The sequence below is a fragment of the Myotis lucifugus genome, unplaced genomic scaffold (genome assembly GCF_000147115.1).
Source record: "Myotis lucifugus unplaced genomic scaffold, Myoluc2.0 scaffold_2, whole genome shotgun sequence".
Taxonomy (NCBI): domain Eukaryota; kingdom Metazoa; phylum Chordata; class Mammalia; order Chiroptera; family Vespertilionidae; genus Myotis; species Myotis lucifugus.
This window is the reverse complement of record NW_005871050.1, coordinates 3,866,500-3,883,230: the sequence shown is the minus strand read 5'-3', so window position 1 is coordinate 3,883,230 and position 16,731 is coordinate 3,866,500. Positions and strand designations below refer to the sequence as shown.

General features: G+C 40.7%; 1 protein-coding gene across 1 annotated transcript; it reads left to right on the top strand.

The window, feature by feature from the left end:
• The first annotated feature begins 11,158 nt into the window (after positions 1 to 11,158).
• Positions 11,159 to 15,957, top strand: BRS3 (bombesin receptor subtype 3). Its single transcript, XM_006082046.3, has 3 exons — positions 11,159 to 11,732; positions 13,289 to 13,640; positions 15,480 to 15,957. The coding sequence occupies exons 1-3, from the start codon at positions 11,299 to 11,301 to the stop codon at positions 15,891 to 15,893; spliced, it is 1,200 nt and encodes a 399-aa protein (XP_006082108.1). The 5' UTR covers positions 11,159 to 11,298; the 3' UTR covers positions 15,894 to 15,957.
• The last annotated feature ends 774 nt before the right edge of the window (positions 15,958 to 16,731 follow it).

Below are 16,731 nucleotides of genomic sequence, written 5' to 3'. Positions count from 1 at the left end.
AATTTGTTTTGCTTTTCAGGACTCTGTGGTCCATTTATTATTTGTGTGCAGAGTTTCAAACTATCTTTATTACTCACAACTATTATCTCAATTCATCTGCATGTTTATTTTCCTAGCATTGATATTTAGATTGTATCATGGTACCTGATGTTTTATTACTCAGGTCCTCTGCATATCTACTAGAAATGTGTTTTAGACAACCAAATAACACTCGGTAGTAAAGATGCCACAGGCATGGTATCTAGAGTCTGGAAGTTCAGGAGGAAGCACTGCCAGGAGAGTCACTCTTCTCTTGCACCAGACTCTGAAGTACTTTATATGGCCTGTGAGAGGGGGAGTGCAGATCCTGTCATACTCTGAGACTATGACGTCCTCCTGTCCCCATTCCCTGGGACAGTAGGACTCCCACTTGTGCATTCAGTCCCAGTGTCCTGTCCATACGACCAAACTTGGCTTTGAGGCAAAGAGGTATATAAAGAACTCCAGACCAGCATTCTGGGCTCAGCTTTAAGCTACCGTTCTTATTTCTAGTGGCTCTGCCTTTGCATTTAATTTAGATGACTTCAACCCTACCCTTTTCCTACCTTTTCTAAACTTGGACCTGCTTAAGTCCTTATCTTGATAATTTACAAAGTACCCTTCATTTTTATTCCCTGGATGGGGAGTTCTCTTGTTTCTTGGTAGGAGGTGGAGGTGGGTGAATCACAGTTTTGAATGCTACTCTGAGGTTCTAGAAGAATCCTAGAAATAGCTCGGAATCACCAATCCTTATCCTCCCCATTCCATGTATCCCATCTTCTCTGATTTACATACCTCACCTTCCTCCTAGAGTCTAGCTGCTTTATTGTCCACACATCCCCCTCCCATATATGAGCCCGACCTATAGAAACCAGGCCAGATCCAGCTAGTCAGAGCTGCTCACAAGAGCCTAGGGGTCCCAAGGTAGTGCCAAAGGAATCTACACTGAAGATCATCCAGGTCATTAACCAGAAAGGCCAGGCTCCTAGAGAATAGATCTTTTAAGTAGCCACACTGACCCCTATTCTGTGCACCAGGGAACTGCCCAGAAAAGGGGTGCTCCAGTACAGACTCAGCTGTTAACAGCCTGCATTTCTTGCATCTGATTTTGCTCTGCTTCCATCTTATTTTATGCTTTCTCCCTTTCTGTTTGGCCTTGTAAATAGAAGAAGAAAAAAGGAAATAGACCTTGGCATTTGAATTTGAATTCTAGGTCTTCCACTGGCAAATGCTTGTAACCTTAAGCAAATTTATTTACCTTCTAAGCCTTTAGTCATTTCTAAAATGCAAAAGCATATCATCTACCTTTCAGACCTGTCTTCGAATTAAATGCCATAACACCTGTGAAGATACATTACAGAACCCAATGCACAGTAGGTGCTCAGTGCATCTTGGCTGTTATCCCACTTCAAATCAAGCTATTGAGGCAGCACCTATTCCACTTAATGCAAGCCTAGTTGTGGTCAAATGAGAGGACGAACGAAATGCACATTCTGCAATTAATATTTAAACCCAGCGACTATTTTTATTTTAGCCAGAGCACTTCTCTCCACAACCATGTGAGTTCTCTCCACCAGCAAAGCTCTAGCAAACAGGTTTTAAAAAAATTGGTGTGGTCCCAGAAACCTCTTTTTTAAGCCCCTCCTCATTTCCAGCCCCTCACTGTAATTCGACAAGCAGTGTTTGTACGGGGTGGATTCAGAAAATGGGAACTAGAAAAGCAAAACAAGACCGGATATTAAAGTCAAATAAGACTACTTGGAGACAATGTAGTAAAAAATAAGATGAATTATGGGCAGGTCAAGGTGATGTTCGGAAATGATTCCAGGAACACAGGTCAGCACCCATAGTATACCTCTTAGATATGGTTCAGTACACTTCTTGAAAAAACAAAATGTGCCTTGTATGTTTTTAAAGGAGCCAAGCTAATCCAGACACCGACTTTAATTCACTCAAGTACACAGCCCAACCACAAGTATAGTGTGGCTGCTGTATCCCTAAGTTGTCAATCAAAATATATAAGAATGCCCCCTGGGTTTCTGGTCTGAGATTGTAAGAAGGTATCTGCACATATCACTCTTCTGCTCAAATTTGAAATAACTTCTTATTGTCTATTGAATTAAGTGTAATCTCAGCCCACAACATTCAAATGTTTTTCACAAGTTAACCTAAACCTATCTTTCCAGGCTCATTTCACCTTGCTTCTCCATTTACACCAACACTTCAGCCAAACTGCACTGTTTATTCCCTGAACATGGCCCCAAACACTCCCACCCCTATGTCTTTGCTGTTTATTTTTATTTATGATTTCTTCCTTGTCCCTCAACTCTACCTACTGAAATTCTTTAGAGTTTCTCTGAAAAAAATGGAATCTCTCCCATGAATGCTTTCCTGATCCTTCAACCCTCTGAACCATGATAGAATTTACTTTAGACCTTGCTTGTGGCATAGATTCTAGCTTGAGTCTAGGTTGTGGCCCTTGTTGGGGTTCAGACATACTGGACCGTCTGGTAAAGTGGGGGAATGGAGAGGAGCTGGTGGCCTCTAAAGAGATAAGTCCTCCTAAGGGAATAAAAGAACAAAGCATGTCAGAGCTGACTCAAGCACAAATCTCAAGTCTGCAGTAGGAAGCAATGAATTGGAGTACAATATGATGACTGAATCTGCCATAGCCCAGCCTATCTGGATGCATGCCTCCATCCTATCCAAGGACTTATTTGCATCCAGGAAGGATTCTCTTAGCAACAAAGGAAATGATATCCTGAGTCTCTCTTCCTAACACAGCCCATTGAGGTTCAAAGGCATAAATGATGTCTAATGTCCTGGGATGGTCCTGAATGAGGTCAAAATGCAGAAAAGGAACAAGAGGGAGGTGCTCTGAGAGCCTTCCAATGGAAAGAGAAAGTGGATGATCCACAGTGAGAATCAGAGTACAGGTCACTGGAGGGGTCTTGTTCAAGAAATGCAGTCATTCTGAACATCCCATGGATGTTCCTCAAAGGAAAGAGCTGCATCTAAGCCACTAAAGAGTTAGAATCCTTAGGAGCCTGGGCAGTCTTTCTTTAGGACACTTCTGACCTGATTCTGACAGAGTAAAGATGACACCTTGAGAAACCATCTTGGTGAGAGTGGATCTAGTCAGCATTCTGTGCTGGAACCAGTTAAACTGGTGGCTTGATTGGAGCCACCTCTGTTTGATAGGGGTAGTGGTTAGGAGCATGGACTCTGGAACCAGCTACCTGGGTTCAATAATATCCTCATATGTAAATGAGGATAATTGAATCAGTTAACAGAGCAGCAAGTGGGACCACCTTGGTGTTAGCAGGGCTGAAGTACACTTCAAGAGGCAACTTTAAATTGTCAGTAACCCAGAGGACTAGATTGAACAAATAAAGTAGAGGACTGATTTGTGCATGGTGGAAGCAACCTTAAAGAATTTTGGATCTATTTAAGGTGGAGACCATTAGAATTCTTTTAAGAAAATGAAATGGGTGTGTATGGGGGCCTAAATGCCAATGCCATTTTAATTTGAATGCTGAAAAATAAGAGACCTTATTTTTAAATTGAGGTATAATTGACATACAACATTATGTTAGCTTCAGGTGTACAACATAATGACTTGATATTTGTAGATATTGTGAAATAATCACCATAATAAGCCTAGTTAACATCATTGTTACATTATTTAAAAAATGTTTTTCTTATGATGAGAACTTTTAAGATTTAAGGAGACCTTATTTTTAATTTGCAGGCTTATCATATCCTATTATATTATCAGCTCCCAGAAGACCAGTTGTGATCACAAGACAGCGACTGCTGTGCTTGGTGTAATGGAGAAGACTACAAAGTCCAGCAGAGTGACATGGAACTGGAGGGGAGAGTGTGGAGCGCCCAGTGGAGCAGCAACCGTGCTGGTGGGAATATACTTGTTTGTAAGCACTGGGAAGGCCCTAGGAAAGACCTTAAAGGGTTAAACAATTGCCACAATCTCTCCCACAACCTTAGTCCCATCTCTTAGAGGCTGCCAGAGGTGCTGGAGGTGGAGGATTTTGCAAGAAGCTAAAGATCTTGTGTGAGCAAGTGTGTGTAGGAGCCGAGAAATTCAGGTTTTCTTGTTATTTGTATCCTTACCTTATCTCTCTCATTAAGTTATTTGAGGAGAGGTTCTGAGTTCTACTCATCTCTGTATCTTCCAAAAGTATGATCCCTAGTCTGGGTAAAATGCTATGGGGTGGAGTCTGATGCCTAGTAGAGAAACAGTGGTACCAGGAAGAGCAGACTTGTTCCAGAGCACAGGTGACATTCTCCTGCCCCACCATCCCTGTAGTATAAATATGTTACTCATTTCTATCCCCTAAGGGCATCTAGCCCAGGGCTTACTATTTTTTCTCATTTTTCATCTTTATTGAGGTATAGTTTGCATACCATGAATTCACCTTGTTTTATGTGTACAGTTTGAGCTTTAATAAATTTATGCAATTATGCAACCATCATTACACCACATCATTTTAGAACATCCCCAAATTTTACCTTGTGTTCCTTAGCAGTCATCCTTGCTCCAACCTTCAGACCCAGGCAACCACTGATGTGCCTTCCTAGTTTTGACTTTTCTCATTTTAAGAATCATATGTTGAACCTAGTGTCTTTCATTGAGTATGTTTTAGATTCATCCTTTGGTAACATGTACCAATATTTTGTTCTTATTTGGGATTAGTTACAAGTCTGAACTCATAAGAGTTTTCTGCTAACATGTAAGGAAACCAAATCTCTTGATATTCCCATCCTACAGTGAAGGTGAGAAAAGAATAATAAAAATGCACTTAATAATTTGTCTTTGATAATGTGCAATTTTCAATTTGCAAGTGTTACTATTTTGATTTGGGACAATTCCCACTACAAATTCTAAATCATGAAAGGGTTTCATGTCACTAACTAAATAGCCACAGAGTGTTAATATTTATGTCTCATAAAAAAGTAAAATTGATAACCAATGAACTGCATTAAAAACTAGTTTATTCTTTTTATTCCTGCATCATATTCCATTGTATAAGCCACATTTTGTTTACCCAATTGCTAACCGATGGATATTTAGGTTGTTTCCAGTTTATGAATAATGTTTCCATATACATTCATATACAAGTCTTCGTGTGAACATATGCTTTCACTTATCTTCGGTAGATACATAAGAGTGGAATTATGGGGCCATATGGTAAGTGTATAGTCTTTATTGATTTAAAGTGCCTTAACATGAATTAACCTGCAGGGGCCTGAAAGTAAGCCCTGTGGGAATGGAACACATGATCAGGGACATGAGATAATTCTAAGGGAGATTACTGAGAAGAGAGGTAGAAATGCACTAAGAGATAAATTCATCTACTTCATAATTTGTACCTCAATATTCAGGAAGCCTAAACATTTTACTGCTGCAAAACTGCCTCACTCTAATTATAGAACTTCACATTGACCCCAGCACACAATATTAGGCATGTGTGGGTGGACAAGTACAGTGATTTGGGCATAAAAAGGCAACTAAATCTGAACAGCCTACATGGTTGTCCACTTTTAGGGAGCCATTAGTTTAATCACGACAAGAATTTGCTTTAACAAAAAATTGCACTTAAAAATTTCAGTTGGAATTTCTACTATTTATAGAGCCTACCATTAAACAGTTTGTATTTATCCTAGCTGATCTCTGCAGAGGCCGTTCTGAATAGTCTCCCCTTGAAATATGAAACTTACTAGAATTATAAGGGAGAACAGAGAATTCTTTGACAACAGAAATCACTATTAATAGATCAAAATACACCCACAAGTCAAATTGTGTCCTCTTAAAATTGATCCAATCCAGTTAATTAGATAACAAAGAAATCCATCTTGTTTCCCAGCAAAAGTGTGTGTGTGTGTGTGTGTGAGCATTTGCTGTGTGTGTGTGTGTGTGTGTGTGTGTGTATATCTGCCTTGGGTGGGTGGCTCAGTTGGTTGGAGTGTAGTCCCATACACCTAAAGGTTGTGAGTTCAATTCCCGGTCAAGGCCTGTATAGGAGGCAACTGATGGATGTTTCTCTCTCTTCTCTCTCTCTCTCTCTCTCTCTCTCTCTCTCTCTCTCTCTCTTCCTATCTCTATAAAAATTGATAAAGCGATACCCTCAAGTGAGGATTAACAGAAAAAGAAGAAGCTTCTGTAATTAGAGACTTATAGGTTGAGAAATCCAGTTATTTATTTTTCAGTTCTCAAATATACAACCAGAATTAGCACTTGAGTTATAGGCAAAAAGTTTATCCACTTTACCTTTCTCCATTGGAAAGATCACCCCAACCATTTTGGGTATTGGAGCATAGGTACCCAAGAGTTCAGTAGATCTGGCTTACCAGGGACTGAAAAATAAAGAGAACATTTTTGAAGTATCCATTGCAATACAGAATTCATTTTTTTAATATAATTTTTTATTGATTTCAAAGAGGAAGGGAAAGGGAGAGAGAAATAGAAACATCAATGATGAGAGAGAATTATTGGCCCTAACTGGTTTGGGTCAGTGGATAGAGCATCAGCCTGCTGACTGAAGGGTCCCAGGTTCGATTCCGGTCAAGGGTACATGCCTGATATTGATGTTTCATATTGATGTTTCTAACTCTCTTTCCCTCTCCCTTACTCTCTGAAATCAATCTACACTAATAATAGACAAATATGTAAATTGACTGTACCCCATGATGCCTCACAGCCAATCAGGAGGGAATATGCAAATTAGTGGGACAAAGATGGCAGCGGCCATGGAGCCAGCCTGAGAGGGCAGGAGGCCTGGGTCACCCCCACTGATGGAGGAAGCCAAGCTTCCCGCCCACCTGGGCCAGCTGCCAAAGGAGGGGCCTGTGGGCAGCGGCCACGGAGCAGGCCAGAGCGAGCAGGAGGCTTGGGTCATCCGGGCTGGCCGCTGAGGGAGGGGCCTGCAAACGGCTCTCAGCCCCTCACCCAGTCTGGCCAGGCACCCCAATGGGGACCCCCACCCTGAAGGGGTTGTGGCCAGCCTGAAAACACCCTCAGCCCCTTACCCAGGCTGGCCACACCCCCATGGGGTGAGGGTTCCCGCTGAGGGGCATGGCCAACCTGCAAGCAGCCATCAGCCCCTCACCCAGGCTGGCCAGGCACCCCAGCGGGGACCCCCACCCTGAAGGGGGTGTGGCCAGGCTGAAAACAGCCCTCCGCCCCTCACCCAGGCTGGCCATGCCCCCCCAGTGGGGACCCTCACCCCATGGGGGTGTGGTTGACCTGCAAACTGCCCCAGCCCCTCGCCCAGGCCAGCACTGTCCACAGTGGGGACTCCCACCCTGATCCAGGACACCCTTCAGGGCAAACCAGCCGGCCCCCACCCATGTACCAGGCCTCTATCTATACTAATAAGAGGGTAATATGCTAATTAGACTGGGAGACCTTCCAGGAGACCTTCCGGATGTTCTTCTGGACAAAGCCATGGTGGTGGGGCCGAGGTAGAGGCAGTTATGGGCCAAGAGGGGAGGGCAGTTGTGGGTGATCAGGCCAGGATGGGACGGCAGTTGTGGGTGAGCAGGCTGGCGGGGAGGGCAGGTTGGGGCGAGCAGGCCGGCAGGCAAAGTGGTTAGGGGCAATCAGGCAGGCAGGCAGGTGAGCAGTTAGGAGCCAGCAGTCCCAGATTGTGAGAGGGATGTCCCTGTGGGATCGGGCCTAATAGAAAAATATGTAAATTTAGGCCCGATCCACAGGGACATCCCCTGAGGGGTCCCAGATTGGAGAGGGTGCAGGCCAGGCTGAGGGACACCCCCCTCGTGCATGAATTTCATGCACCAGGCCACTAGTAAAGATATATTTTGAAGAGAGAGAGAGAGAGAGAGAGAGAGAGAGAGAGAGAGAGAGAGAGAGAATAATTGATCAGCTGCCTCCTGCACGCCTGCACGCCCCACACTGAGGATCAGGCCCGAAACCTGGGCATGTGCCCTGACCAGGAATCAAATCCTGACCTCTTGGTTCATAGGCTGATGCTCAACCACTGAGCCACGTCAGCTGGGGGAATTCCTTTTTCTTTAATGAAGGCCAACAAAGCCCTAGCTGGTTTGGCTCAGTGGATAGAGTGTTGGTCTGCGCACTGAAGGGTCCCGGGTTCGATTTCGGTCAAGGGCACTTGCCTGGGTTGTGAGCTTGATCCCCAGTAGGGGGTGTGCAAGAGGCAGCTGATTGATGATTCTCTCTCATCATTGATGTCTTTCTCCCTCTCCCTTCCTCTCTGAAATCAATAAAAATATATTTTTAAAAAAAACACAGCAGAAATATCTCTTCGACCTCAATATCAGGAAAAACCATGCTTCTCTTAAACAACTGGATTATTTTTATCCTACATAAGTAGTTCTCAGAGTGTGGTTCCCAATTAGCATCATCTGTATCCCCTGGGAACTTGTTAGAAATGCAAATTCTCAGGCTTCACCCAGAACTAACAAATTAGAAACTCTGGAGGTGAAACCCAGCAATCTGTATTTTGATGAGCATTCCTGGTGATTCTGATGCAAACCAAAATTTGAGAGAACCACACTTCTGTGTAACTGATGGCTGAAACCCTTGGGGCCAAATTTGCAGTCTCTCTCTAGCAACTGTTTTCTAATCCCTCTCCCTAACTCTTTAGAGGCAGAGAAGAGTTCTTCAGCATCCTTAGATCTCCAGCTCCTTGGAGATTTAAAAAAAGATTTTGCTGACACTAAGTGAATTGGACAGAATCAGGAAACCCAACTTCAGAAAAATGCTAATTTTTTTTCAATATCCACTACTTCCTTCAAATTAAAAGGCTACATTAAATTGTATTACAGCTGCTTAATCTATAGCCAAGTAGTTGGTTTTGAAAACCTTGGATGATGATATTGACCAATTACGCACTAAAAACAAACAAACAAAAATATGTCATCATTTTGTATAGGCTAAGTGCCCTGTAACTTTAACTACAAAAGATATGGTTATGTTTTATGGGTGAATTATAAGGTAAAAGAAGTAGATATAAAAGCAGATGCATTTAAACTATCATGATTTGCTTGTTAGGCAGGAAATCTCTTGTTCTTTGGTTAATAAAACATACAGAAAACCTAAGTCCACAATGCCAAATGAGGAAATATGACTTATGGTCAGGAACTGTGTTTTTCAGCTCTTGTCACTGATTTTTATTCTTTTGGAATAGAGAGATAACCTATTTCATCTCAGCTACAGAATATTTGTGTGACCTTGCATGAGATATTTTCCCCCTCTGAACCTCATTTCTGCCTCTGAAAAAATAGAGGATTGGATATTATCATCTTTCAGGTCACTTCAATCTCTGATATTCTGAGATTCTATAATTCTAGAGATAAGAACTCCATTGTACCAACAGCACCCCAATATCACTACTCCCTCCTGACCACTCCTGACTAAAAGGAAGAAGGAGGAGGAAAGGCAGGCTGGTGGCTGCAGGCTGATGAAAAGCATGCCTGAGATTTTTGGAGTCCAGATGATTTTGGAAATCACTGGCAGGCTTTGTTTCTTGCTGTGTGGCTATCAGTTGAGGTGTGAATTGGGAGATACTGTTTGCTCTTTGCTAAATGATATGTAGGAATCCCAGAGAGATTTTATCATTAGCTTTGTGAGACTATCAGTTGAGGTGTGAATTGGGAGATACTGTTTGCTCTTTGCTAAATGATATGTAGGAATCCCAGAGAGATTTTATCATTAGCTTTGTGAGACCAAGATATGAACCATGAAATTACTTGTGTATATACTAAAAGCTAAGGGATTTGGTTTTACCCGAACTTTTCCCTTCCCCATTCCTATCAAAAACAGTTATTTAGCTGAGTAATTCAAGCTTTAGAAATAATTTCATAAAGGGTAGAGGATAGGTATGGTTTAGGGGGTTCAAATTAATGAGATAATTGATTCAATTCACGCAATTCGCTTTCCCTGTAGAATTTATTACAACTATTCTGTCAGTATAAAGAGCCATCCTTCTTTGCCCCTCCTGTTCACTGGCTAGCTTTCATTTCACTCCCCAGGCTAATTCTTATATGGGTATATTTATAAACACCTTACTACAAAAAGTTTCTCCTAGCTGAGAGATTATTTTTTGAAATTGATTATTTCAGAAAATATTTTTAGCAGGTTATATTATTAAATGCCTTCAAACTGCTGACTGCCCACTCCCAAATACCCCCTCCCCCATCCCACTTACACACACATAAATCACATAGTCACATTTTCTGTAACAAGGGCCTTTTCTTGTAGGTACTAAGGTAAATTGTCCTCATTTTCTGCCTCCTTCCATTGATATCATCTACATTCTCGGCACCTCTGGAGTAACCTATGACATTCCCTCACTTAAAAAGAATGATTTTCATTCTTATAAGTCTTTCTGTGTCAGAACCTCAAGCTGTGTTCTGTGTTATTTTGTTTTGTAACAAGGCAGATTCATTATAACCATTTCTAAAGAAAAAAAACGCTAAAAAGCATTTAAAAATAAATATCTTTAAAACAGACGGTCAAACAGTAAAAACTGTTTTATTAGGACATTTAGGGGCAAAGAAACTGGTGGTTTGCCTGCATTTTCATCTCATCAAGGTTGCTTTGCAATTGTGCAGTGCAGCCCAATATGCACAAAGTTGGGAATTACCATGTGTTAGAACAAGGTGATAAGCCCAGATCACCTGAATTATCCTTCCTTGGAGGTGACATCAGCCCTGTCAAAATGTGAGTGATGCTTGCTTCAGCACCTCACTGATATGAAATCTAGAGAAGTGGATTCAAGTTTGTGCTTCAGGGGACATACATACTTATTTATCATGCAAAAGAATACATTAGACCATCTTCTGATTGCAAAAAGTGAATGATGAGCCCCAGGTGAAAAGTAACAAGATCTGTATAGATTTTTGTGGTTTGATATGGAAACAGAGTGATTCTAATAAACAATAGGCATTATTCTATACTACCTCGTTATTCATAAGATTCCCCAACAGGGAAGAACAAGCAACTGCAGAGCATTTCCCAACCCCCCCTCCTTCTGTCACAGAAACGCCAATAAAACTCCTCCACCTCTGACTCTTCAGTGCCAGATTCGTAAGCACTTAGCCAAGCATGCTGGGAGACACAGAACAACTGAAGGAAAGCAGTATCCGGATGTCTTGAATTTGCTTGCCATTCTGCTCTGTTCCTCTACCATCTCATAACTAGATGTGGGCATTAGACGTGACAGTCAACCACACTTGAACTGAACAGAAGAAATATTAAAAGCATAGTCTTCAGAAGAAATGCCTCAAAGACAGCCTCAGTCACCTAATCAGACTTTCATTTCAATCACAAATGACACAGAATCATCCAGCTCTGTTGTTCCTAATGATACCAAAAATAAAGGATGGACCAGAGACAACTCTCCAGGAATAGAAGCATTGTGTGCCATCTATATAACGTATGCTGTGATCATTTCAGTGGGCATCCTTGGAAATGCTATTCTCATCAAAGTCTTTTTCAAGACTAAATCCATGCAAACGGTTCCAAATATTTTCATCACTAGCCTGGCTTTTGGAGATCTTTTACTTCTGCTAACTTGTGTGCCAGTGGATGCAACCCACTACCTTGCAGAAGGATGGCTGTTCGGAAGAATTGGATGTAAGGTGCTCTCTTTCATTCGGCTCACTTCTGTTGGTGTATCAGTGTTCACCTTAACAATTCTCAGCGCTGACAGGTAGGTTTCTTTTCTCAGTTATATTTGCCAGAGTGTGAAATGAGATGAAAAAAGGAAAGCTTGTACTTAGCATTCACTGGCTATTCTGCTTTTCTCATACTGTAAGCTGGGTGTAAGATTGATAAATTGGGGGCATTTTAAATAAAAGTTGGTGTAAGAATGTTAAAATTCCTGTGTTAGCATCAGAGGAGAGGTTGAAATTGTATGTTTTAGGGATAATGTTTTCTCTTTGAAGTGAAATTTGTTTGCTTGAAAGAATATGTGAACGATCCCCGATCCCCCTCAACCCCCCAGTTTATAACGGAAAATTGTTCCAGGTGTAAAAGAAAAACAATTCATGCTTTATACGTTAGTGCAGCCTAGTGGTGCAATATTGTCAACATTTAAAAATCAGCCTAAGTGTGAAATTGACCACATATGCATTACTGACTACTGGAAGACCAGTAAAAAAAATAAAAAATACATGTATCTAATTTATTTTAAATTCATCAAATTAATTAGTGGCAGAAAAACAGTGAGGTTTTCAGCTTCCTGATAAATCAGTGTAATATCACCACTTAATTGTATGTTTTCTCTATAAGCATTCAATGACATTTTCGTTTCCAGAGAAATAAATTAATCTTGTTTAACTTTTAGATCTCTATGTATAAAGCATGTGAAAACCTCTGGCAGTTAGAGTGTTCAGGCTCTGTTAGGATATTTTCAGTCTAAGTATTGTGTTTTTCTGTATTCCTATTGTAGAATGGTAACTGAAAACATGAACAAAATTGAGGCTCTAAATGTTAAAAGTGATGCTTAAGAAAGTCTGCAAGAAGCCTATAAGTAATCAATGCCTGGCAATACCAGAAGAAATAGCTTCTTCAGATTCTCAATCTGAGAGGAGGAAAAGCTTTCCTGGTGCCTTTTTTTTTTGTCCTGATTTTTTATTTTCTATCTGAGGACAGATTTATTGAAAGGCTGTAGATTTTTAAGGTGGATATGTCAGAATAAAGAGGCATCTTTGCAAGGGCACAAGGTTTCTGATTTCACCCTCGCTTTGCCCCAAATCTACCTACAACAGGCTTGGGCAACAAATTAGCACTTTTCAACAGGGAAGAAATTAACCCTCTCATCTTTACTGCATAAATTCATAGAATTCTTTTCTAGTAATTCATGATGGCTCACTCATGAAGAAAGTAGAATTAGGTTTCACATCAGTCACTTATATAAAAAGTATTTTAGAATACTTAAGGTAATACACAGGTAATGAATTAATCTCAATCACACATAAAATTATGCTGGAAAAAAACTTATTTGTCCTAAATAGAAGATCTACACATAAAATTATAAAACCTCAAACCTGCAATATCTCATACTGAATAAGGGAAGAGGTGATTGACACAAATAAAAAATACTGGGATGTATTATGTGTATTTGAAACCACAACTAATTCCAGGTGGTTAATGTTGACTTAGTTATATACATTCGGATAGGAGTAGAACTGGATGACCACTTTTAACCCTGAGTCTGTAATTTTGATATTTATTTGATCTTTGCCTATGCTTATGTGTTCCTAGATACAAGGCAGTCGTGAAGCCTCTGGAGCGACAGCCCTCCAATGCCATCCTGAAGACCTGTGCCAAAGCTGGCTGCATCTGGATTATGTCTATGATAATTGCTCTACCAGAGGCTATATTTTCAAATGTATATACTTTTCGAGATCCCAACAAAAATATGACATTTGAATCATGTGCCTCTTACCCTATTTCAGAGAGGCTCCTGCAAGAGATACATTCTCTGCTGTGCTTTTTAGTGTTCTACATTATTCCACTCTCTATTATCTCTGTCTATTATTCTTTGATTGCTAAGACTCTTTACAAAAGCACCTTGAACATACCTACTGAAGAACAAAGGCATGTCCGCAAGCAGGTATGTATTAATCAGGACTCATTCATGAATTTATTTATGTGAAAGGTCCTAGTTTAGCACCTGTGAGCAATAAATACAATAGCAGTATGGTATTTTGTTATGGTCATGGGCTCTGGAGTCTGTCAGACCCAGAATTTAATTCCAGCTCTATCACATTCTAGTTGAGCGATCTTGAGCAACTTACTTAACCTCCCTGAGCCTCAGTTTCCTGGTCTGTAAAATGAACATGGGGACTAGATGTTCTATATGAAATGCTTAGCATAGTTCTTGGTGCATAGTAAGAATTCAATAAATAGTAGAACTACTACTATTAGAAACGGGATAGCTGAAGTTTGGGAGCAGTCAAAATTATTTACATAATGGAATAATGAGGAACATTATACAAGGTGGTTCTATAAAGAGAAGTATATTTTGCTTTAAAAAGTGTAACAGAATGATAGAAAAACACAAGATGATAGAACTGGCAAGAAGCCATAACATTATTCAATGCAAACCACTTACACACAGATGAGTAAACTGAGGTCTGCAGGTATGAAGTGCCAGTGGCAAGAGAACACAGAGACTCACAGAAGCTTGTTTAAGGCTATTGCAAGAAAGTTTAAAAGAAGAAAAAAGACTATTGCAAGAGCCAGGCGTGCTCTCCTCCCATAAATATTAACAGAATAAAAAGAGTGTTGCCAAAACACTGTTCCCTTTTTAAAAATGCAACAGGATTTCTATATTTCTTGGGGGAGAGGGAAGATTCCATTTATTTCTTGACATGTTTGCAGAGTTCAGCGCCTTTTTTGGAGCTGGTTCATTTGGATGGTTAAACAGTGGTGCTCATTAGGCTAAGTTGCATATTTAATGCCCATGTGAACAGTTATCTTTGCCCTGTGACTATACACAATGTCTTCATTTCATCTGGTTCGTTTTTCTTTTTTTTTTTAATATATATTTTATTGATTTTTTTTACAGAGAGGAAGGGAGAGGGATAGAAAGTCAGAAACATCGATGAGAGAGAAACATTGATCAGCTGCCTCCTGCACACTCCCTACTGGGGATGTGCCTACAACCAAGGTACATGCCCTTGACTGGAATCGAACCTGGGACCCTTCAGTCCGCAGGCTGACTCTCTATCCACTGAGCCAAACCGGTCAGGGCTCGTTTTTCTTATTAATGAGTGTAGGATTGGCCCTGACTGGCTAACTCAATTGGAGAGCATCGTCCCCATACACCAAGGTGTGGATTCAATCCCTGGTCAGGGTACACACAAGAAGCAATCAGTGAATGCACAAATAAGTGGAACAACAAATCAATGTGTTTCTCTCCCCCCCCCCTCAAAATCAATAAATAGGTGTAAGATTATTTTCACACATGAAGAAGGAACATTGATATTTATTCCTTTGACTATATATTTAGAATTCCTACAGATTAAAAGCAGTTTTTGGTACCAACTTGGCAACTTTCATAAACCCCAGAATAATATTCTAACCTAGTCAGCCTCTGCTGATATGGTGAAAGCAGTCTTGTATAGTATCTCTCTATTGTTAATTTAATTAAAATGTCCAACATTTCATAACACTCCTTGAGATCACTGGAGACATCCTAGAGTACCTCAAAACCAGGGGTGGGAGTCCCTGAATTGGAGCTAATGAAACCAAGATCACGGGTTACCATGTGTATTCTATAGCCACAGGCTGCCTTCCCACACATCCCAGGCAGTTATCTCTATAAATGCATGTTTAAAGAGACATCAGCTTGTTGACTATACATTTCTAGGTAAATCTAGAGAATGGCTTTTTTAAATCTGCCAGCTAAATGAATTTTTTCTTTTGCCATTTTTCTTCCCTCTTATAGATTGAATCCCGGAAGAGAATTGCCAAAATAGTGTTGGTGCTGGTGGCTCTGTTTGCTCTCTGCTGGTTGCCGAATCACCTCTTGTATCTTTACCACTCATTCACTTATCAAACCTACGTGGACCCCTCTGCCATTCACTTTATAGTCACCATTTTCTCTCGGGTTCTGGCTTTCAGCAATTCTTGTGTAAACCCCTTTGCTCTTTACTGGCTGAGCAAAACCTTCCAAAAGCATTTTAAAGCTCAGTTATTCTGTTGCAAGGCAGAGCTGCCTGACCCTCCTCCTGAAGATACCCCTCTTGACAACCTGTCTGTGATGAGAAGGGTCCCCTGTGCTGGGAGCACGCAGGTGTCTGAAATTAGTGTGACCTTGTTCACTGGGTGTAGTGTGAAGAAGGAAGATGACAAAGTCTAGCTTTTAAATTAAATTGGTATTTTTTCCTCCCGGCGTGTGTATCCGATTCTGAGCTGTGTGTAGGTGTATGTTGTCAGGAATTTTGTTGTTTGTAAACTGTGTTGAAATCTTAGGAGTGAAGGACCCTTATAAGTAAAAGACAAACCATGATTTTTTAAATGTACAAATATTAACGTTATTGGGCTTTCTAAATAAAATTAAGCCCCCTAGGTTAGAAAGATACATTTATATATGTCAGTGTGTCCTAAGGGAGCTTGCATAGAAGGGAAGGTAAAACAAACAAGATAACAAAAGTCTAATTTGTTTCCATCCCATCTATAATGCTTTTAATTTCTCATATATTCCCATGATCTTCATAAACTGTGTTTGTGTTGATTATGTGCTGTAAATCTAGACATTATGTCTTGCATATGAAAAGGGGATAAAAAATATCTCTTCTGCACTTTTCTTAAAAAGGAAAGTCCTTGTCTGGCTGGCATGGCTCAGTGGTTGAGTGTTGACCTATAAACCAGGTCATGGTTTGATTCCTGGTCAGGGCCCTTGCAGGGGTTGTAGGCTCGATCCCCAGTGGGGGGGGGGGGGGTTTGTGCAAAAGGCAGCCAATCAATGATTTTCTCTCATCGTTGATGTTTATATCTCTCTCTCCCTCTCGCTTCTTCTCTAAAATCAATAAAACTATGTTTTTTTAAAGTCCTAAAAAATAAACCTTAACAGGTTTTTTTTGACTGCCCTTTTCTATTAATCTCTATTCCAATATAACTAAACCTGAGCACTTGCAATGAAAATGTTTTGGGGGTCAGTGAGTATAAGGTAATGAGTAAGGATCTGGGACAAGGAG

What these genes read in the sequence shown, in the direction of transcription:
- BRS3 (XM_006082046.3), top strand. Translation starts at nt 11,299, where the DNA reads ATGCCTCAAAGACAGCCTCAGTCACCTAATCAGACTTTCATTTCAATC. An exon ending in ACAATTCTCAGCGCTGACAG is followed by an intron (nt 11,733 to 13,288) that starts GTAGGTTTCTTT and finishes ATGTGTTCCTAG; the next exon opens with ATACAAGGCAGTCGTGAAGC. An exon ending in AAAGGCATGTCCGCAAGCAG is followed by an intron (nt 13,641 to 15,479) that starts GTATGTATTAAT and finishes TCCCTCTTATAG; the next exon opens with ATTGAATCCCGGAAGAGAAT.